Genomic DNA, 22,759 nt, shown 5'->3' with positions numbered 1-22,759 from the left:
GAGATGAATGCTCGAGATGTGGGAGTGAATTTTTGGTATTGTTGCAGCTGTTTCAACAAATGGGATGATTGGAAATAAAGAACAATTGATTCTGATCAGAAATCATAAATGATAAGATTTTCTATAACTTATATCATTTAACTACACATCCTCATTTTTTCCTTCTGGATATTATATTTCCTTTTTGTAATACATTTGATTTCAATCTCAAAACAGATGATGGGCCCGAGGACAATTAAAAAGAGCTGTAATAATAGTAATGGTTAAAAGGGTGAGCTTTCTCACAGTGTTATACATACATTTTTCAGGCATCAACTTTTGGACACATTACTGAAAGTTTGTTCAGGAGCCACAGTGAGGTCGTCTCCCTTTGGAACCTTCCCATTAAGAACAAAATCCTTGTGGAAAGTAAAGAGAAACTCAAGTCTGCCTCGTTTTGGCTAAAGCATCAGAAGAAAGAGTTTAATTTCACAGCTAACTACACAAGTAGAGAGGAGGTGAGACCTTCCAGTTTGTGGAGTGGGGAATGCAGTTCAGTGCGATGTTGCTCATTCCCATGTGTGATGTATCTTCACATCCAACATAGGCACTAAGATCAAGTCTTTTTTTTTCTATGCTTCTTCGGTTTCTGCTCTGCTTCAAAGCCCATTTTTAATGTTTACCAGGGTTTGAATGGAAGACAACTCCTGATAACTGTCCGAAAGCTGCTAGTTGATAGTTAAAGCCTGCTCCCTACTGCCTATTCCCTCTGTATAATAAATGATTGAATGACCATTTTCTATGTAATTAGTTTGTACAGCCCTGTACGGTCTCTTCCTAAAATTCTATGTTGAATGTTTGAGACAGAGAGAGTCATACGGGTTACAGCACAGAAAAAGGCCCTTTGACCCATCGAGTCTGTGCTGGTCAGAAACACTCGACTACTCTTACAGTGTGTCCATAGCCCCACCACCCTCTAGGTGAAAGCATTTTTCCTGTAAACCTCCTGCCCCCTACTAGAAATGTATGCTCCTTGGTCATTGAAACCTTCAGCAAGGGAAAAGGTTTATTCATGTCTACCCTATTGATGCCTCTTATAATGTTATACATTTCAGTCATGTTCTTCCTCAATCTCCGCTTTAACGAAAACATCCCCAGTCTGTCCAATCTCTCTTCATAACTGAAACTCTCCAGCCCAGGCAACATCCCGGTTAATGTCCTCTGCACCCTGTCCCAGTGAAATAATATCCCTCCCATAATGTGGGTTGCAAAACTCCACATGCTATTGTGTGTTGTTCTGGAATCCACATTATAGCAACGATGTGATAACACTGGAGAGGGTGCAGAGCAGAATAACACCAATTGTAAAGCTGATTGCTACCTGAAATAACTCCACGGAGACCGGTACCCCATTACCAAGCTGTCTTTTGTTTACACGTGCACAGTATGTGAACGCTGATCAGCTCTCACAGAGCCAGTCCCTATAGTGAGGAGGATCCCCAAGAGTCCTGTGTATTATCAGTCAGCCAGGGCTCCCTGACTGTCCCAGGTTAACAGTTCCAATCAGGGATCTCCTGGCCAACCTCGTTCCAGTGACCCAACTTGATACTTGTAAGTTACTCATTCAAGATGATTTGCAGAGACACTTTGTCCTATTTATTGAGTGGTTTTCCTGAAATATCCTGACTTTCAGACTCTAAAACTATATTCTGGAACAGGAACCTGAAATTTACAGGTGCCAGTATCACCAGAAGGGCTACTGTTTGAGCAAAAGCATTGTGAGAATTTTCTATCATTCACTTTAAAGTTACAGTTGCATCAAATGTGCTGTTGTCCTGACAATCCTTAAATTTTAGCATTTAGAAAGGCGGTGTTCAAATTCTGGGGGATTGGATTAGTTTCTTTCTTTCTTCGAACCTATGGTGCTAGCTGGCATCACTGGAGTCCTGATCTAACCAACCTCAGCTGGTTAAAGCCAGATGTACTCCACATTGAATGAAATAACATTTGCAGTCACTGAAGTGTTTTCATGTGTGTCGAAGGCAGGATCAAAGGAAAACGTTTTGTGGCTTTGGCAAAATCATTGAGGTTTGGCAAGTCATCCACATAAAATAAATAACAGGAGAACTACATCTCTGGTTTCAAATGAAGCAATATTTATTGAGAAATCCTTTAACCTGCTGTTAATTCACAGCCAAAGAAGAAAAGGAGCATTGCAGTGATGGCCCTTTGGACAGACGGTAAGAGCCCACCATTGATAGTGCAGTTGAATGGACAAATCGAGGAATTGAAGAGGGAGAAGATGTTTTTCCAGAACCGTGCATTAATTCAATTCAGGTGATATTTTGTCGTTCCTCAAACCTGACTCTGTTTCTCAGTATCACTGCCGGGGTGGGGGTGGGGGCGTTGGGGGGGAGTGGGCACTGAGATAGCTGTGTGGTCTTCATTTGGAAACAGCTTCGAAATAAACCTTGCTCTCAAACATTTTTGAGAAAAGGGGATATACTGTTGAAGCTATACAACTCATACTCCTCAGGATAGAATTGCAAAAATACCAAATATCAAAGAGAATGACAACTATTACTGCATGTGTAGAGGGTGCTGATTGGTTGGCAGGTCTAGTCAAAGTCGACTTGCCAACCATTCAGTATTCCCCTTTTTTATGTAATATTTTGCTGCCTTTGAAATTTGGTATTCTTGCATCTGTCCTGATGAGTGCAAGATATGAAGTTTCAGCAACATGTGGAATGTTTCTTTTCAGCAATTTCATAACGTGGTCAAAGGACCCCAATTGGATACAGGCACACTTCTCTAATCAAGATTAGAGTGATGCTGGAAAAACACTGCAGGTCAGGCAGCATCCAAGGAGCAGGAAAATTGAAATTTTGGGCAAAAGCCCTTCATCCGACCTGCTGTACTTTTCCAGCACCACTCTAACCTTGACTCTAATCTCCAGTATCTGCAGTACCCACTTCCGCCACACGACACTAATGTCTGTTGGATGATTGTGATGCTATTTCTTCGGTGGTGATGTATAAAAAAAATCAGGCCCCAGCATACATTGTTAAAGAAACAGAAAAGATTTGCAAGGATGTTGCCAGGGTTGGAGGGTTTAAGCTATTGGGCAAAAGTGAGGACTGCAGATGCTGGAAATCTATTGGGATAGGCTGGATAGGTTGGGGCTGTTTTCTCTAGAGCGTTGGAGGCTGAGGGGTGACCTTTATAGAGGTTTATAAAACCATGAGGGGCATGGATAGGATAAATAGACAAGGTCTTTTTCCCAGGGTAGGGGATTCCAAAACTAGAGAGCATAGGTTGAAGGTGAGAGGGGAAAGATATAAAAATGGATCTAAAAGAGTAGATATTTTCATGGGGAATATACGGAAAAAGCTGCCAGTTAAGTGGTGGAGGCTGGTACAATTACAACATTTAAAAGGCACCTGGATGGGTAAATGAATATGAAGGGTTTAGAAGGATATGGGCCAAATGCTGGCAAGTAGGACAAGATTAATTTAGGATCTTGGTCAGCATGGATGAGTTGTACAGAAGGGTCTATTTCCATGCTGTTCAGCTCTAAGACTCTATAACTACTGTAAGCTATAATGGGCTATCTGAGTGTTGTTCACATTTCTATTAGTTTTCAGTCCAAATGTCCACTTCTGCTTTCCACATTGTGAGTTATCTCTATGACTGCAAACAGTAAATTGCATGGAAAATAAAACAATGAACTGCAGAAACTGAAGAAGTAAATTGCATGACCCTGGCACCCTTTAGGTGCTTTGTTGTTGAATGGTAATGCTACTCTGTCTTCATTCAACCGGAACTTGAGTACTGCATGACTGGCAGGATTTTGAATAATACACATCAAATGCTATGAGAACTGATGAAAAGCCACAATGATAGGGAAATAGAAGGGAGTGAAGGGGGCAAATTCAAATGATCAACACAGGCCCATTAATATTTAGTCCAGTGAATTCCTCTATTGGATTCCTATTTCAGAGTTCACAGAAAGGTACTGGCCCAGAATTTGTCTGAATGGGATATCTCCTTTCACGTCCCGTTAGACTTATCCCTCACCTCAAAATGTCCTTGCAGTGAGAGTTGTTGAAAGTGTAGGCTGATGATAGAAACTAGCATTGGAGATCTTGGTGAATGTGACGTCCAGTCTTCCACCTTGTATACAATCTGAATGAAGTCTAGAGAAAAGAAAACACAGAGGAATGACAGAGAAGGAAATTGGGTGGATTAGGGTCAATTCTGGTGCAGAAAGGGAAAGGAGACTGGGATTAAGGAAGAAACAAAAAAAAATACAGACAGAAAAAATTGTAAAAAAAAAAATTTAAAATTTAAAGTTCTATAATTCTATTTAAAAAAATTTCTTCCTGCAGGAATGAGTTTTGACAGTTTAAATTCTTCCTTACTCAGTCAAATAATTTAATTGAATTGATAGGAACATAAAGTATGATTATTAAAGGTGTCCCTACTCTGGTAAATACCATCCCAAATTTTTTTCAGTTATACATAAATGCAGCCATTGAATGAAACTCATTGGATGTTTAAGCTCTAGATTTCACCAGGATAATGGCAAGTCATCCAGTGGTTTGTGGCAACGGGCAACTCACAGGGCATGACTTGTTCAGGACAAATTACTGTACAGCTTTCATCCAAATGACAGCATGATCGTTATTTTGTTTTTGCAGCAAATTCCAAGCCTATATTCATTTGATTCTGTGCCTCATTTTTGTAGCCATCCTTTTAAACTGCCAATACCAGAGAACATCCTCCTACAGGAGACTTTCACCGTAGACAAGAAAAAGAAACACTATGTTTTGGAAGTGAAAGCTTTGGTGAATGAGAAAGATGAAACAATTCACACACTCATCCTTGGATATCAGCCTGAGAAACCTTACGTAAGTAGTAAAAATCAACACAAATAGCTGAGTGTCTAGACCAAGGACTTTTAAGCCATGGTCATCTTTTACCTACGCTCCCTAAGGAATTAATCTGTCTAATATCTGCTTCAGAAATGTTGCATTATTTCAAATAATAATCATTTCTGTTAAGAAATTTTAAGATCCTTTCCCCTATAAATTATTCCAAGTGGAATTGGTCCGAACCCTTCCTAAATTTCCTGTTGACATACACATTCACTGTCCCTTCCCAACTCCACTGGAATTAAGTTTGTGACAACAACATCCATAAGTCATTCGTTCTACCCCATCACCAATTGAGGGGGTCCCTGGAATTAACAGATTGACAAACAGGCCTGGTACCACGCCGTGTTCCTGGGGAACAGCCTCGGGAAGGGCCAACTTAATCAAAGGCATCTGCGCTTGTTCAAGCAAATGGGCATAGACTGAAGGAGTGCCCATTGGGTGTCTGCACCCTTATTGAAGGTGTCCTGTGCACTCCTTACCCCAACCCACAAGCTGAGAAGACCCCACCCCCCTTTCTCCCTCACAATCTGGAACCTTGCTCCTCGAATCCTGGACTATGGGCTTGCTCTTCCACACCTTCCCTTGTGGATCTGATATGGATCCCTCCCCTTGTGGCTCTAATTGCAACTGAATACCTGTTTGTGTCTGGGTTGATGGAATATACAACAGGCCTTTTTTTTTGTTTATAAGAGGGTTTCCTGCCAGGAGACAAGACCACCCTCATCAACAATGGACAATCCTACCTAGATGCGGCGAAAAGGCTTTTGTTATTCCTTGCTTCTTAGTGTTTGTGTCTTGGTTGTGTCCCCTCACATTGTAAAGTAGTGGCTTCTTAGTAAACCCCACTCACTCTTTGCCTTCAGGTTGTGCTCCTAGCCTCAGAGTGTACACATATAGGAACTCCGGAATTAGGAGCAGGAGGAGGCAATTCAACCCTTTTGTTTGCTCCGCCATTTAAACAGGATCTTATCCTGGTCTCAACTCCACTTTCCCATGTTCTCCCCATTGCCCTTTATCTCATTTTTCATCAGAAATACATCTTTCTTTCTTGAATCTGTTGACTGATTCTGCCTCCACTGCACTCTGGGGCAATGAACCCCATAGATTCACAACCCTCAGAGAAGTAGTTTCGCCTCATCTCAGTTTTTGAACCTACTTCCCCTTCATTCTGTCCTCTTGTTCTAACTGTCCTACAATGGGGAACGTCTGTTCAATGTACACTTTGTCAAACCCCTTCAGTATTTTATAGACCTCAATTAGATCCTCCCTCATTCTTCTAAACTCTAGTCAGTACAAGCCCATGCTATTGAACCACTCCTTGTACCTTTCATCCCTGGAATCAATCTGGTGAACCTTCTCTGAATGGTCTCCAGTGCTACCATACCCTTCCTCAAGGAGACCAAAACTGGACCCAGTACTCCAGGTGTGGTCTCACCAATGCCTTATTTCATTGTAACAATACTTCTTTACTTGTATAGTCCAGTACTTTTGCAGTAAATGCCAAGATTTCATTTGCCTTTCTTATTATATGGTGTACCTGCACACACACTTCCTGCGATTCATGTACAAAGCCACCCAGATCCCTCTGCACTTTGAATCTGCTTCCCATTTAAATAATAATTTGCCTTTTTATTTTTCTGGCCAAAACGTAAAACCTCACATAGATATTGATAGTTTATTTTGTGGATTTTTTTTATTGATTATGCGTAATATTTAGAATACAGGACACTTAGCTACATGTTTAGAAGCTTCATTAACATTCAGCATATTTCTAATAACTCTTTCTTTCAGATCTGTGTCGCTTTAGTGCACCCTTATAATGGTGACGTGATCCCAAAGAACATGGATGTTTGTGTCAGGACAAAGACAGACCACATGGTGGGTACAGCTCAGCTGCTTCTCTGCTCTGCAGGGGAGCCTCGGGCAGTTCATTCAGTCCTTCACAGTGATCAAAACAATATTGCTCCTGTTTTCTTTATCTGCCTTATATCTTTGGGCGTGAATACTCTCAAAAAAATCTGTCCAGCTCAAAGTTGAAAACTCAAATGGCCTGCGCATCCACAGTCTTTTTGTGAAGAGTTTAGATTTCCTCCAAGCCTGTGTGAGGGAGTCACAGAATTGTTACGGTGCAGAGGGAGGCCATTCAGCCCACTGTGCCTGCATTGACTCTGTTACTTAATGGTCTCTATTTTCTAGTGCCAATCTCCCATAGCCCTGTGCATCATGACTGTCCAAAAACCTCCAATGGTCAAATGTTTCCAGGATGTTGAATTACGTGGTGGTGGTGGTGGCAGAAGGCAGCAATGGAGTTTTCAGCCAGTACGTGGGCTCCCTGGTTCCATTTGAGCCTCAGCCCATGAGGGGAATGTGAGGGCCACCTACCTGCAGTGTGGTGGGTAGCCAATTGTATCAGTAAATAGTCTGTTAAGGCCTACTGTGAGAGGCCAAGTGGAGTTTTCCTGGCACACTGGGATTGGTAGGTAGGGGTGAATTGCGAGGTGGTCTTGGGGTCCCAATATATTCCAGGTGGGCCTCGAGTTTCTTTCTGTCTACATGTGCAACCACGTGCTGCTCTAAGGATGGCTTCTCCTTGTTTCTGATCCTTCCACCAGACAAAATGGTCTCTCTGTATCTAACTCATCCATCCTTCTAAAAGCCTCAGTCGTTTTACCTGTCCATCTTTTTAATCCAAGGGAATAGAAGAAGGGTTTATGGAATTGGTCCTCATAAATTTATCCCTCCAAGCCCGAGTTTATGTTATAGTGTGCTTCATCTCTGGTGTCAATCTTGCTTTTTAGCTACAGAGTCTATTTGGCTACTGTACAGTAGTAATGTAATAGCTAGAAGTATAGGATTGCCATTCACTTAAATTCCAAATAGAAATTGTTAGAAGTACACTGGGCCCATTAGCTTTTGTTTAATATTTTAAGGAAAATAAGGAACTGAAAGATAGATAAGACCTTTTATAAAATTGAACATGACCAGTCCAAAAAACACCTACCAGTTACTTATCTCTGTGATTTAACTCTGTGATCTGCCCGTATTGCTCGCAAGACAAAGCTTTTCACTTTCAATTCAAAAGTCAATATGCTAATTCCTATCAGAACGGGTTTTTGGGTGTCAGAAACTGCAAATGTTGTAGCCCAATGCAGTTGTTCTAATAAACTCAGCATGTAAATGCTGAAACTTATGTGTCTGAACAGTGTGTGCCATTTTTACTCTGCAAATTGACTAGCAACAAGTGGCGAGGAACTGATGACTCGGGACTTGTGAAACGCTACAATTTTGCCACGTTAGTTTTGAGAAAACCCTCTCCTGTTCTAATGAACTTGGGTTTCATGAAATTACAACATTTGCCTGTTATTTCCCCATTAACCTCGCTACAGAGCTGCAGCTCCCATAATTCATAGCATAGTCACTGTTTTGACTGCCATGATTATTAAGAATTGCCAAGCAGTTCCTCTCTAAAAGTGGGCAATTCCAGGTGCAGACTTTCATTCCTTATTATAGTTAGGGATTTGAAAAAGAAATCAAATACAAAGTTTTAAGTATTTTCCCAGCAATTTTCTTTCTGTCACGTTGTTCCCTTTTTGAATCCAGTCTCTTTCTCACGAGCTCTCTCTCTTTCAGCTCTTGATTTGACATGGACTTCACCCACTCTAATTCACCCTCAGTCTCAGTCCTTAGTTTTTCAGTCCTTTTCTTGTTTATTCAGGAGACACAATGTCATTCACCACAATTGCAGATGCTCTAATGTCTTTGCTGTGTACTTCCAAGTATTCACAGCAGGGACAAAGTTTCCAGCTGAAGCTATTTAACTAACTGGGCGTGCAGTGAGATAGCTCACCCCAGAAATTTTGGCTAAAGTTGTAAAAATCAATGTAGCCTGAAGTTGAAATTTGAACCGTGCTTTTGACTACAACAACATTTGTGTAATGTTTTTAAATAGAGAAAAATCCCTTTGTTCGTTAGTGGTCAGATCGCCATTGATGATGGTACTACTCAGTCACTTGTCAGAAATGCTAGTCAGAATTTCATTGATAGAATTTGCTAAAATGTGTCCTGGCCTGGACCGCTGCAAGTTAAAAATTCTGCTTTGAAAATATAGAAGTTTGAAATTTTGCTATTCATAGCACCCATTAAATCTTAGCAGCACGTTTAAACTGGGATAAAAATAGAAACTTAAGTCAATTAGGTAGAGTTTTCACGGAGAATAAAATAAACTTGGTGCATAACCAATAAAATGGGAAAGAAGGGAAATAGAACAGTGAAAGAAAAAAGACCACTAGGCAGCAAGAGTTTTATTCGTTGATTTAAAATAAATTATAAACATACACAGTTAAGAGACAGACAGACAGATGACCAACTGTTTGATCAAGCTGGTCATACACTGTGCTGCTTCAGACACATCCTTCTTCCCCCATCACCACACCCATCCCTGGAATCTCCCGTCTAATGTCCCAGAAATGGCAAAAAAACCTCAAGAAAATTCTGAGTTGGTAAATACAGATATGTTGCTGTGAACTTGCTCAGACAGTTGAAATCAGTCCAGGAAATCAAATGGACTGAGGATTATTTCTAAAGACACTCTTATGAATCTGTGCTTCCTTGGTGAAGGTGGAAAAATTGCTGTTTGGGCTTCACTACAAACTTGTGAATCCCATTTCCCAGTCCTACTATATCTTATTGTAGCCACAAGGAAAAACACTCTGGAATTAAGAAGAAAATTCCACATATCAGATACCGAATGTATAACTTACATCATGGTCCTATCTCCCACTTTATAAAATTCATGACTAGTACAAGGTTGAGAAAAGGTTGAGAATTTAGTTAACTTAACCTGACAATCTATGATTGGTAGAATTTTAGTACAAAATGCAGATTGCAATGGGCCAGTTTTAATTCTGGAAGTTATAAAGTTATAATACAATGTATTTTGCAACATGTTGTAACAGTTGGCATACAGAAATGTTCATAATTAAGCAGTTTGTCTATTTCATACTTTACTTTGATGGTTTTTAGCTATGCTGTGAGTTATGATTACTTGTTTTATTTATGTCATCATTGCAATTTGGCACCTGCCGCCATAATAATTTTCGATCAGTCCTATTGTCTGTCTGTCTGTCTCTGTCTGACTACCTCCAACATGATGTGACCTCTCCTGCAGTCTGGAATAATTGAGGACATACAGAAAAGCCATCATTAACTTCACCAGCTGGTAGTATATTTCTCAGGCCTTGCAATTCTCTGGGAACAGACAAGTCACCAGATATTCAGTCTGTCCTACTCTTGTATAGTTTAAAATCAAGTCTCCAGATGTTTACCAATTTGTTAAACCCAAACAGTCAGTAAAGATTCTCTCTAATCAATTATTTTACAAGCCTTCATGAGCTCACCTTTACGTGAATGCTGCGTAAAACAAACAATCAGTGTCCTTGAGCATAACTGAATTTTTAAGCTAGAGATCACTCTTGCGGCTCTCCGCTTGAACTTTTCGAAGGCCAGAGTATTTTCTATTTTATTAGGAACAAAAACTAGACACATTACTCGGTTACATTTTAATCTACCAATTGTGCTTAGTATTATTAAACATGAGGCTTGAAATTCTGAGGGTGAAATCAGGAAATAAATTGTGAATGCATGTGTAATATTCCTCTGTCTAAGCGAGCTATCTATTGTATTATGTCTCACCGTCAATACTTCAATACTGTATACCTTTAAGGGACATAGTCATAATATCATTCCTGATCATAGCATGTGACTTGAGGCTCACATACTCCATCTTGACCCCAAGATCACTTGAAGCATGATATGTTAACGGTTACTATTTGCAACTGAATAGCCCAATACCATCGGAGACACATGTCTCTGTAAATGTGATCATTTAAACATTTGTTTGGTCTTTCAGTACCATATTAACCACACTGAGCTTATGTTATGTTATGTTATGAGGCCTAACTTAAGCATTGCTGCATTAGATCAAGACACACTGCTGGAGGAAAAATCCACATCAATATTTATTTTAAATAAACACTGACGGCAATGTTAGAATGGCAAATAGAGGAATAAGAATGCGTGAAACTTCCAATAATTTCTAGTCTGTGATATCCATTGTATCCATTGAGTTGGCCTAGATAAAGCTTCTAGATGTTGAGGGTGAAATGCTATGTTCTTCATTGTTACAGTTATTTCCAAACTGCATGCCGATTGTGATTTCTATTTCATACCTTATGGAAGTACTGAGATTCTCAATATCTTGTATCACAGGCAAAATTTGAGGCAGAAGCGACAATGAGAATCAACAAAAGAGATGCCTTGAAGTTCAGTGGACAATATCAGAATAAATCCACAGATACGGATTGCTGGCATTTGGTGCATTTTGATGCAGATCACAGTCTCCAGGTATACGGAGATCCTGTATTAAAATCACTCTGGTCTAGTAAATCACTTAGCTTGTTAGCAGATATTTTCATAAAACCCAGAATGTTTATCTCAGCCTTGTTTGCTTTATTGCTGGTTTCTCTTTAATGTATAGATACGGGTTCCTCATACTGTAACGCTGGATGGGGAGTTATTCACAATGCACAGCAAGAATGAGATCTTCAACTATGGAGCAAATTGCAGATTTACCATCAATAAGTTGGATACATCACAGGTTAGAAATAAAATGTTGGTTGCATTGCTGATGTTTGTACAATGCTTAGCATCATTCACCACTCGTCAGTTACTGAAGCAGTCCATGCTTTTGTACAGCAAACTACCAGCCTGACCTGTTAAATGCCAAATAATATTTATGCCACATGACTGCTAAGTATTAACCATCTCCTTGATGTTCAGAGGCTTTTATATTGCTGAATCCACCCCTACTAACATCTTGATGGTGCCAATAACCAGAAATTGAACTGGACTAGCCATATAAATCCTGTGGTTACAAGAGCAGATCCGAGGCTGGGAATTCTGTGCTGAGTAACTCATCCCTTGAATCCTTAAAGCACATCCACCATCTACAAGGCACAAGTCAGGAGTGTGATGGAGTGCTCTCCATTTGCCTGGATAAATGCAACTTCAGCAACACTCAAGCTTGGCACTGTACAAGAAAAAGTACCCTGCTTGTTTGGCACCCCATTCACCTCCTTCAACACTGATGCACAGTATCAATAGTATGTACCGTTTGCAAGGGACATTGCCAAAACTCATCAAGGCTGCTCTGACTGCACCTTCCAAAACCACAGCCTGTACCATGTGACAAATACATGGGAACAGCACCACTTGCAAGTTTCTTTCCAAGTCTCTTACCATCCCAACTCAGATACATAATCACCATTTCTTCAATGTTGCTGGATCAAAATCAGGAAGACTCTCCCCAATAACGCTGTTGGTGCACTCAAATCTGCTGAAATAATTAAAAAGTAGGTAAGTATTAGTATATTTGTGCAGGGCATTGGTTAGAGTGCATCCTGTCGGTACAGTTTTAGTCTCCTTAACAAATTTGTATTTAAAACAATTCAGAAAAGGTTTACTTGTCCGATTTCTGGAATGAATGGGTTGTCTTAGGTTATGAAGGTTGGATCTCTATCTATTGGAAAAATGAGCTAATCTCATTGGACCATTTTAAGATTCTGTGCCTCCATGGCAAGGTTGGTGCTGGTACAATATTTCCTCTTGTGGATGGGTAATTCCTCTTGATAAGACTACAGTGCACAGTTTGAAAATAAAGGGTGAGGTAGAATCTTCTTAAGAAAGTGGTGGACTGGACCATTGAACATATTCAAGGTTGAGTTTGACAGGTAGTTGAATGACAAAGAAGTTAAAGGTTGCAAAGGTGCAGCAGTAATTTGGAGGCGTGGCCTCAGTTAGATCAACAGTGATCAGACTGGATGTCAGAGCAGGCATGAGGGGCCAAATGGATGACTACTGCTCTCATTTTTCATGGTCTTCGAAGCACTGGTGAGAATGTACAAATTAAAATAGTTGTCATTGTCTAGCTCTCACAATATGTTTTGTTCATTCAAGATCATTATGGACTATTTGTTTGCACTGTCCACCTCAGGGAGACAGTTCTGTGGTGTGTGAATGGAAGATGTTGGGAGCTCTACTTTGCTTTGAGAGTTGGCTGGATCAAGGGTTCATGTTCTGAATTATGGATACTCTTAGACTTATCTCTCTCCAGAATTTCTTCATGTGATCTAATACGTCCATATCCATGTAGCATACTATTTACATATTTCAGAATTAACTCTGTACTGTTCACTGTGGTTCTATGGTGCAATGAATATTGCTGACCAATCTCTGTCTGCAGAAAATGTTGTGCTTAACCAGCACTGAGTATAGTTCTGAAAAGTCTTTTGGTGTCCATTTTGGACTCCCTGCTAGGGAGAGAAAATATATCCCACAAAACTTTTAAATCTGCCTGTCCCCTCCCTCTTATTCGGTATGTGATTTTGCCTTGTTGTTGAATTTATGGATGTGTAGAGTATTGCAATGCTTTTGGCTGTTCAGAATATTAAATACTTCATTAATATTATTCCCAGGCCTGATCTTCTCCCATGTTAGCTCTTCCAGAGGGATAAGTGGATAGGGTCATAACCACAGACCAGATACCTGATGCAGTATAATTTTTCTTTAACTTGTAATTGAGAACTGCACCTTTTAAAAGAGAGCTGATGCAACCAAACATTATTGCAGAGCTAAATTAGGTGAGAGCTATCTGGACATGTGTGTGAGAAAGAAGAACTGAGTTTCTTGTGTGTGTACTCATGGGATGGATGTGCATACGTGTGCAAGTGGGCTAAAGTACACGTGTACTAGGTTGGACTCCATCATTAGGGGAGATGGGCTAGGTTTTCTGGACATGTTTTGTCGGCTTCTTTGGGTTTCTGGCGAACACAATCTGCCGATTTCTCAGCAGCAAACCTAAAAACGCAGACAAAACACATCCGAAAACCCTAGCCATTCTCCCCTACATCAAAGACATCTCGGATTTGACTGCCAGACTACTCAGACCTCTTGGCATCATGGTAGCCCACAAACCCACCAACACACTAAAACAGCAGCTAATGAACTTGAAAGATCCTATACAGACAACAAGCAAAACTAATGTCATTTACAAAATACCGTGCAAGGACCGTAACAAACACTACATTGGATAAACAGGCAGAAAACTAGCCACCAGGATACATGAACATCAACTAGCCACAAAACGACATGACCCTCTCTCACTAGTCTCCTTACATACAGATAAAGAAGGACACCACTTCGACTGGGACAACACATCCATCTTAGGACAAGCCAAACAGACACGCACGAGAATTCCTAGAAGCATGGCATTCCAACCAGAACTATATCAACAAACACATTGAGTTAGAGCCCATCTACCACTCCCTGAGAAAAAGAACCGGAAGTGACATCACCAACCCAAAGAAACCCGAACATATAAATAGAAAGCAGGAATCATGTACGCTGCTTTGCCTGAGGCCCACTGAAGATGTTACCTATATGGTGATGAAATGTCTGGAAATGAACCTCCCAGCTCAGCGAGCAAGCCTACATCCAGAACCTTAACCTGAGGTAAAAATCTTCTCCAAACTCATTATAAAAACATTTCCCAGTCCTGTTCAGTTCTGAAGAAGACTCATTCAGGACTTGAAATGTTAACGGTTTTTCTCTCCATGGAAATGTTCTTGAACTTTCGGTATTTGTTTCTGTGTGTAGGTGTGTGTATTCTGGTACTAGTTCTTCTCGCGCAGTAGTCATTAAACTCACTGTTTGTTATCTCAAGGAGGCATGGTTAAATTGGCTCCTTTTAAAACGTGAGTTCATTGAACTTGGGAGAAAAGTCTCCAGGAGGGAAGTGATCTGATTTAACCTTGGTGCAACCAACTGAGGGGGCAGGTGAATAAAGTAGTGGAGTCATTTCATCCCTCCTCATCCTGCAGTGGATCTGGAACTGCAACAGATTAGGGAACACTATCCAGCATGTGGGCATAACAATAGTGACTGATTCCTACTTAGTAGAAGTGAGTGCTGGAGATCAGGCAGCATCCAAGGAGCAGGAAAATCGACGTTTTGGGTAAAAGCCCTTCATCAGGAATCAGAATTCCTATTTCTTTCACGCACAGCCCAGATCTCTCAAAACCAATAATGCTGTTCTAATTGATGCCAGTAAACTCAGCGCAGATGATGGGTTGAGTATTGGACTTTGTTGGCACGTAGGGTTCAGTTTGGGTTGTCAGCATAGTTTCTTGCAACAACGGAATATAAACCAACCATGCGTAATCTATGTTTCTTTGAAAACCATATTTTATGTCTAGTTTGCTTTCAATTTCAGTCAAAAAGTGTGATGCTGGAAAAGCACAGCCAGTCAGGCAGCATCTAAGGAGCAGGAAAGTCAATGTTTCAAGCATAAGCTCGTCATCAGAAATTCCTGATGAAGAGCTTGTGCTCAAAACGTCGATTCTCCTCTTCTTCAGATGCTGCCTGACCGGCTGTACTTTTCCAGCATCACACTTTTTGACTCTGATCTGCAGCCCTCACTTTCTCCTTGCTTTCGATCGCAGATGAGGAATTTAGGAACAAGAGTAGGCCACTAAGCCAATTTAAGCATGTAATACAATCATAGCTGGTGGAACATTCCCATGCCATTTACGCACCCCATCCCCATAACCCTTGACAGCCTGGTAGTCGGAAACCTATCAATCTTTACCTTCAAGATGCTCAAAGACTGGATTTCCACATCATTCTGTGCTACAGAATCCCAAAGATTCAAAAGCCTCTGGTTTTAAAAAAAAGTCCCTTTATCTCACTTGTAAGTGGCATTTCCCATTATTTTTAAATTTCACAAGCGGCTCTGATATGTCCCTACCTTGAGGCCTGGGTTAAGTCCCACCTACTCCAGAGTTGTTTAAAAATATCTACACAATGATTGTGCCACTAGGACATACGCAATAGAGGCCTTAATCAATCATTTTGTCTTTTTTCACCTTCCCGGTGAGGAAATACTAGACCTCCATTTATCATCTACCCTTGATGGTGTCAGACTCTGAGCACACTTTTTCACCTTTTTCTTTATGTATTCACTCACAAGCTGAGAGTGTCATTGGCTAGATGGGCATGTATTGCACTGGGGAAGATGGGATGAACTATCTTCTTATATAACCACAGTCCATGGTGGGGACCCTCAGAGCTGTTAGGGAGGATCTTCTACAATTTTAAGAGCAACGGTAATATATTTCCAAGTCAAGAGCATGTATGGCTTGGAGGGGAGCTTGCAGCTGGTGATGTGCCCATATATCTGGGCTTGGAGGGGAGCTTGCAGGTGGTGATGTGCCCATATATCTGGGCTTGGAGGGGAGCTTGCAGGTGGTGATGTGCCCATATATCTGCTGCCCTTGTCCTTCTAGATGATACTGGTCGTGGGTTTGGAAGATGCTGGTCACAGAAACCTTAGTGAATTTTTACAGTGCATCTTATGGATGTTCTACAGTGCTGCCACTGTGCATCTGAGATGGACAGACTTCTTTTATCAGTACATTCGGATGTGGATGTTGGCCTGGCCAGCAAATTATTGTCCATCCCTGAATGGAGGGGTGGATGGAGTGCCAGTGAAGTGGGGTGTTACATCCTGAATGATTTTCAGCTACTTAAGTCTTGCCGCATTCATCCAAATAAATGGAGGGTATTTCACCAATCTCCTGTCTTGCGCCTTGTCGATGGCAGACAAGCTTCAGGGAGGCAGGACTTTAGTCTCTCACCACAAAACCTAGCCTCTGACCTCAACATTGCTTCTGGCCCCAGCTTAATTTATAGTAGACAGGCAGAGGCTGGAAGAACACAGCACTGGACTGCCCTGAGGAAGGGTTACACCCAAAATGTCGACTTCTGCACCTCCTGATGCTGCCTGGCTTGCTGTGACGTTCCAGCCTCCTACCTGTCTACTTTGGATTCCAGCATCTGCAGTTTTCTTTTGTCTCTAACCCAGCTTAATTTATGACGGGCAGCATGTGGCTTAAGTAAAATATTGAAAGCATGGCCTTCCAACAGGTTTGTAAACACTCCCACAATGTTGTAAACACCAGTCAGTTGTTTGCTCAGGTTGCCACTGTTTTCAATGTCTTTAGCTCCTCTCGTAGTGTACAAAATACATTCTTAAATTGTAAACAACTGGTTCAATTAATCATCATGGTTAATTCGTTGTTAGAATTACAATTGTTAGAATAACATGAAAATGGCTTAATTTATAGACTTAGAAATAAGTTTTGAAATAAGTTATTGGAAAACTCTTAAAGTAATGGTGATTTTCACTGATTTTTTTTATTTAACTAGTTTTCAGTTCAGGTGAATGGCTCCTCCAGTCAGATGAGAGTTTATTCCCAGTTCAGCCATCCATACCAGTCAACAATACCATACACTTTCCAGGTTTGTGATTCTCTATTACCTGTATCAAGCAGCCTACCTAGTTTCTCACTGAGGGAGAAGACAGTGTGTGAAAGTGTTTTGGGGACAATTGCAAGCCAATAAGAGAACCCCTCTGTTCAACCTTACACTCACCTCAGACAAAATTGCAGGGGGTTCTTATGGCTCAGTGGTTGTGTCCCCACCTTTGAGCTAGGAGACCCTTGTTTAAATCCCACCTGCTCCAGAGGTGTGTTCTGAACAGGTTGATTCAAAATATGTGAAATCGGCTTCCTCTTAAATGGGGGCAACCATATTCCCAAACTAAACTAGTCACAACGGGCAGCACGGTGGCTTGGTAGTTAGCACCGCTACCTCTCAGCGCCGGGGACATAGGTTCGATTCCAGCCTCTGGCGACTGTCTGTGTGGAGTTTGCACATTCTCCCCACGTCTGTGTGAGTTTCCTCCGAGTGCTCCGGTTTCTTCCCACAGTCCAAAGATGTGCAGGTTAGGTGAATTGGCCAAGCTAAATTGCCCATAATGTTCAGGGGGTGTATCGGTTAGGTGCGTTAGTCGGGGGTAAATATAGGGTTGGGGAATGGGTCTGGGTGGGTTTCTCTTCGGAGGGTCGGTGTGGATTTGTTGGGCCGAAGGGCCTGTTTCCACCCTGTAGGGATTCTAATTCTAGCACTTGTTTGTGTCTGGCCAATATCCCTTTAAACATTTCCTATTCATGTACTTATCCAAATGTCTTTTAAACACTGTAACTACACCTGCATCCATCACTTCCTTTGGCAGCTCATTCCATACACTAACCACGCTGTAAAAAAAAAAGGAAGTTGCCACTCGTGTCCTTTTTAAATCTTACTCCTCTCAACTTAAAAATATGCCACCTAATTTTGAACTCCCTCAGCCAAGGGGAAAAAATCTTTGCTATTCATCTTATCCATGTCCTTCATGATTTTATGAACCTCAGTAAGGTCTTCCCTCAACCTCCTTTGCTCCAGTGAAGAAAGTCCCAGTTTGTCCAGCCTCTCCTTATAACTGAAACCTTCTTTCCCAGCAACGTCCTGGTATATCTCTCCTGAACCCTCTCCAGTTGAGTACTATCCTTTCTATAACAGGGCGCACACAAAACAGTACATAATACTCAGATGGGGCATCTCAAACATGACGTCTCAACTCCTTTACTCAAAGCTCCGAGCAATGGAGGCAAGTATGCTGAATGCCTTCTTAACCACCCTGTCTACCTGTGACACAAATTTCAAAGTATTATGTACCCGAACCCTTCGGTCTTTCTGATCTACAGTACTACCCAGGGTCCTATCAAAAAGCAAAGAACAGTACAGCACATGAACAGGCCCTTCGGACCTGCAAGTCTGCGCCGACACCTTTTCCCCTTCCATACTAAAAGTATCTTCACTTACAGGATCCATATCCCTCTAGTCCCTTATGTTCATGTATTTGTCCAGGTTCTTCATGAATACTGCTATTGTGTCTGCTTCCACCACCACCTCTGGCAACGTGTTCCAGGTACTCACCACACTTTGGGTGAAAAACATCCCTCGCACATCTTTTTTTAAACTCCCCTGCACTGCCCCACCCCACACCTTGAACCTGCGTCCCCTAGTAATTGACCCCTACACCCAGGGAAAAAGCCTCATACTTTCCGCTCAATCCATGCCATTCACAATCTTATAAACTTCCTTCAGGTCACCCCTCAACCTCCTGTATTCCAGTGAAAACAAACCCAGTCTATCCAACCTTCTTTCACAGTTAAAATCCCCCAGACCAGGAAACGTCCTGGTAAAACTTTGCTCTATTCTCTCCAATGTATCCTTCTGGCAGTGTGGTGACCAGAGATGTACGCAATATTCCAAGTGTGGCCTAACTTGCTGCAGCATAACATGTCTTTCCTTATACTTAATGTCCCTTTCAATGAAGGCAAGCATGCCATAGACCTTCTTTAAAAACCATATCTACCTGCACTGCCACCTTCAGTGGTCTGTGGACCTCCACACCCAGATGCCTCTGCATACCAATATTCCTAAGGGTTCTGCCATTCACGGTATAATTTCCACCTGTACTTGACCTTCCAAAATGCATCACCTCACATTTTTCTGGATTAAACTCCGTCTGCCAATTTTCTGCCCGTGCCTCCAACTGATCCATATCCTGCTATATCCTCTGACTATCCCCCTCACTATCTGCAACTCCAATCTTCGTATCATCTGCAAACATACTAATTAGATCAGCTACGTTTTCCTTCAAATCATATATGTAGACCGTGAACAGCAGAGGTCCCAGCACTGATTCCTGTGGAACACCACTAGTCACAGCCCTCCATTCCAAAAAGCAACCTCCAGCACTACTCTCTGTCTTTTATGACTAAGCCACTTCTGTATCCATCTTGCCAGCTCACCCCTGATATCGTGTGACTTTTGTACCAGCCTGCCATGTGGGACTTTGTCAAAGGCTTTATTGAAGTTTATGTAGACAACTTTGATTGCTTTTCCCTCAATCATCTTAGTCACCTCCTCAAAAACCTTGATCAAATTAGTGAGGCTGAACCTCCCCCATACAAAACCATGCTGTCTATCACTAATCACTCCATTTGCTTCTAATTGTGTATAGATTTTGCCCCTGAGAATCTTTTCCAATAATTTCCCAATCACTGACGTGAGGCTCACAGGCCTGTAATTACCTGAATTATCCCTGTTAGCCTTCCTAAACAATGGGACAACATTGGCTATTCTCCAGTCCTCTGGGACCTCCCCTGTGGCCAAAAAGGAGACAAAGATGTCTGTCAGTGCTCCAGCAATTTGGCCTGTTGGCCTCCCTCAATATTCTGGGATAGATCCATTCAGAACCCAGGGACTTATCTACCTTAAGAAGCACAACACCTCTTCCTTTTTAATAGCAACTTGGCTTAGAGATTCGACAGTCGCTTTCCTGATATCACCCTTCACTGATTCTTTCTCTTTGGTGAATACCGACGCAAAGTATTCATTTAGGTCCTCACCTACCACTTATGGCTCCACACATCAATTCCCTCCTTTGTACCTGAGTGGGCTAACCCTTTTCCTGGCTACCCGCTTGCTTTTTATGTATGCATGAAAAGCCTTGGGATTCTCCTTAATCCTGATTGCTAACTACTTTTCATGACCTGTTTTAGCCCTTCTAATTCCTTGTTTAAGTTCTTTCCGACTTTCCTGATATACTTTCCACCAAGAGCTTTGTCAGTTCCCATTCTCTTAGACCTTACATATGTTTCCCTCTTCTTTTTGACCAAGGTCATAGCATTCCTAATCATCCAAAGTTCATGTAACTTGCCATACCCATCTTTCATTCTCGCAGGAATGTGCCACTCCTAAACTCTTATCAGTTTGAAGTACTCTTACATGTCAGATGTGGATTTACACTCAAACAGCCCACCTGCAGTCAACATTCTCCAGTTCCTGCCTAATATTGTTGTAGTTTGCCTTCACCAATTTGACACCTTAACCCAAGAATTGTTGTTAGCCCTACCACGAGTATCTTAAAACTCACGGTATTATAGTCAGTAATTCCAAAATGCTGCCCTATTGAAACTTCACTCCCCTGGCTGGGCTCATTTCCCAAAACCAGGTCCAATATAACCTCTTTCCTGGTCGGACTGTTAAAAGGGGTAAAAACAATGACTGCAGATGCTGGAAACCAGATTCTGGATTAGTGGTGCTGGAAGAGCACAGCAGTTCAGGCAGCATCCAAGGAGCTTCGAAATCGACGTTTCGGGAAAAGCCCTTGTATTCCTGTTTACATGCTGTGTCAAGAAACTCTCCTGAATGGTCCTTACAAACTCTGCCCCTAGCACAAAGTGAGTCCCACTCAATATAGGGGAAAGTTAAAAATTACCCGCCACAACACCTCTGGCTGTTGAGAGATCTGTAGTGTACCCCCTGCACTGTGATTTCACCTTTCCCATTCCTGAGTTCTACCCACACTGCCTCGCTGCACAAGTCCTCTGATGTATCCTCCCTCAGTACGGCTGTGAGATACTCCTTTACCAGTAATGCAACCCCCTCCATCCTGGGATATTCAGCTGCCAGTCTTATCCCTCTTTCAGCCATGTCTCTGTAATTGCAATAATGTCATAGATCCAAGTACTTACCAAAGCTTGAATTTCATCTACCTGGCCTATTATACTACTTGCATTTCAGACCTCCCTTGCTCTTTTCAGCAGTGTTTCCCTGCCTGTTGTTGTTCTACCTCTTCCTTAATTTCTGCATCTACTGTCCTGCTCCTCTGGTTCCCACCCCCCTACCACACTAGTTTAAACCCTCCCCAACCACACTACCAAATTCCTCTCCCGAGGACATCACTCCTTGTCTTGCCCAAATGTAACCTGTCCAGTTTGTACAGGCCCCACCTCCCCGAATGCCCCGTGAATCTGAAACCCTCCCTCTCCCACCATCTTTCCAGCCACATGTTCATCCTATATATCCTGCATTTGCTACTCTGACTAGCTTGTGCACTGGTAGTAATCCTGAGATAACTACCTTTGATGTCCTACATTTCAACTTTTTTCCTAGTTCTCTATATTCTGCTTTTAGGACCTCATCCATTTATTTTGAAACCTATGTTAGTAGTGCCAACGTGTACTGTGACCATTGGCTGTTCACTCTCCCCCTCCAGAATGACCTGCAATCGCTCCAAGACATCAAGGACACTAGCACCAGGGAGGCAACACACCATCCTGGATTCTCATTTGCAGCTACAGAAATGCCTATCCGTTCCCCAAAACCCCTATAACTATTGCATTTTTGTGCTATTTCTCTCTTTATCTGCAGCAGAGCCGCCCATGGTGCCATGGATTTGGCTGCTACTGCTGTTATCCCTGAGAGGCCATTCTCCTCAACAGTATCCAAAATGCCATATTGTTTTACTGGAGAACAGCCACAAGAGATTCCTGCACTGACTGCTCAGCCCTTCTGCCATGCCTGGTGGTCACTCATTCTCATCCTGCCTGTGGTGTCTGAGTCATGTGGTGTGACCACCCCTCCTTACATGCTATCCATGACACTGTCTGAGTCTGTGGTGTGACCACCCCTCCTTACGTGCTATCCACGACACTGTCCGCCATGTGAATGCTTCAGTGTCGCCAAACACTGCTCCAACTCCAAAACACGGGCTTTTAGGAGCTGCAGCTGGAGACACTTAGAACATAGAACATAGAACAATACAACACAGAACAGGCCCTTCGGCCCACGATGTTGTGCCGAACTTCTAACCTAGATTAAGTACCCATCCATGTACCTATCCAAATGCCGCTTAAAGGTCGCCAATGATTCCGACTCTACCACTCCCACGGGCAGCGCATTCCATGCCCCCACCACCCTCTGTGTGAAAACGTTGCCCCTTAGATCTTTTTTATATCTTTCCCCTCTCACCCTAAACCTATGCTCTCTAGTTC

At 42.0% G+C, this 22,759-nt stretch overlaps 1 protein-coding gene across 2 annotated transcripts in view; it reads left to right on the top strand.

Annotated features, from left to right (window-relative positions):
• LOC122560484 overlaps window positions 1-22,759 on the top strand; it is a 429,307-nt gene that overhangs the window by 246,699 nt on the left and 159,849 nt on the right. For both annotated transcript variants that reach the window (XM_043711128.1, XM_043711129.1), the window contains exons 30-36: window positions 309-497; window positions 2,174-2,316; window positions 4,727-4,889; window positions 6,708-6,794; window positions 11,184-11,318; window positions 11,452-11,571; window positions 17,238-17,330. In XM_043711128.1, the coding sequence (XP_043567063.1) occupies window positions 309-497; window positions 2,174-2,316; window positions 4,727-4,889; window positions 6,708-6,794; window positions 11,184-11,318; window positions 11,452-11,571; window positions 17,238-17,330 (930 nt within the window). The remainder of the gene's footprint in view (window positions 1-308; window positions 498-2,173; window positions 2,317-4,726; window positions 4,890-6,707; window positions 6,795-11,183; window positions 11,319-11,451; window positions 11,572-17,237; window positions 17,331-22,759) is intronic.

Source organism: Chiloscyllium plagiosum, chromosome 21, assembly GCF_004010195.1.
Source record: "Chiloscyllium plagiosum isolate BGI_BamShark_2017 chromosome 21, ASM401019v2, whole genome shotgun sequence".
NCBI classification, from domain to species: Eukaryota; Metazoa; Chordata; class Chondrichthyes; order Orectolobiformes; family Hemiscylliidae; genus Chiloscyllium; species Chiloscyllium plagiosum.
This window is presented reverse-complemented; position numbering and strand designations above follow the sequence as displayed.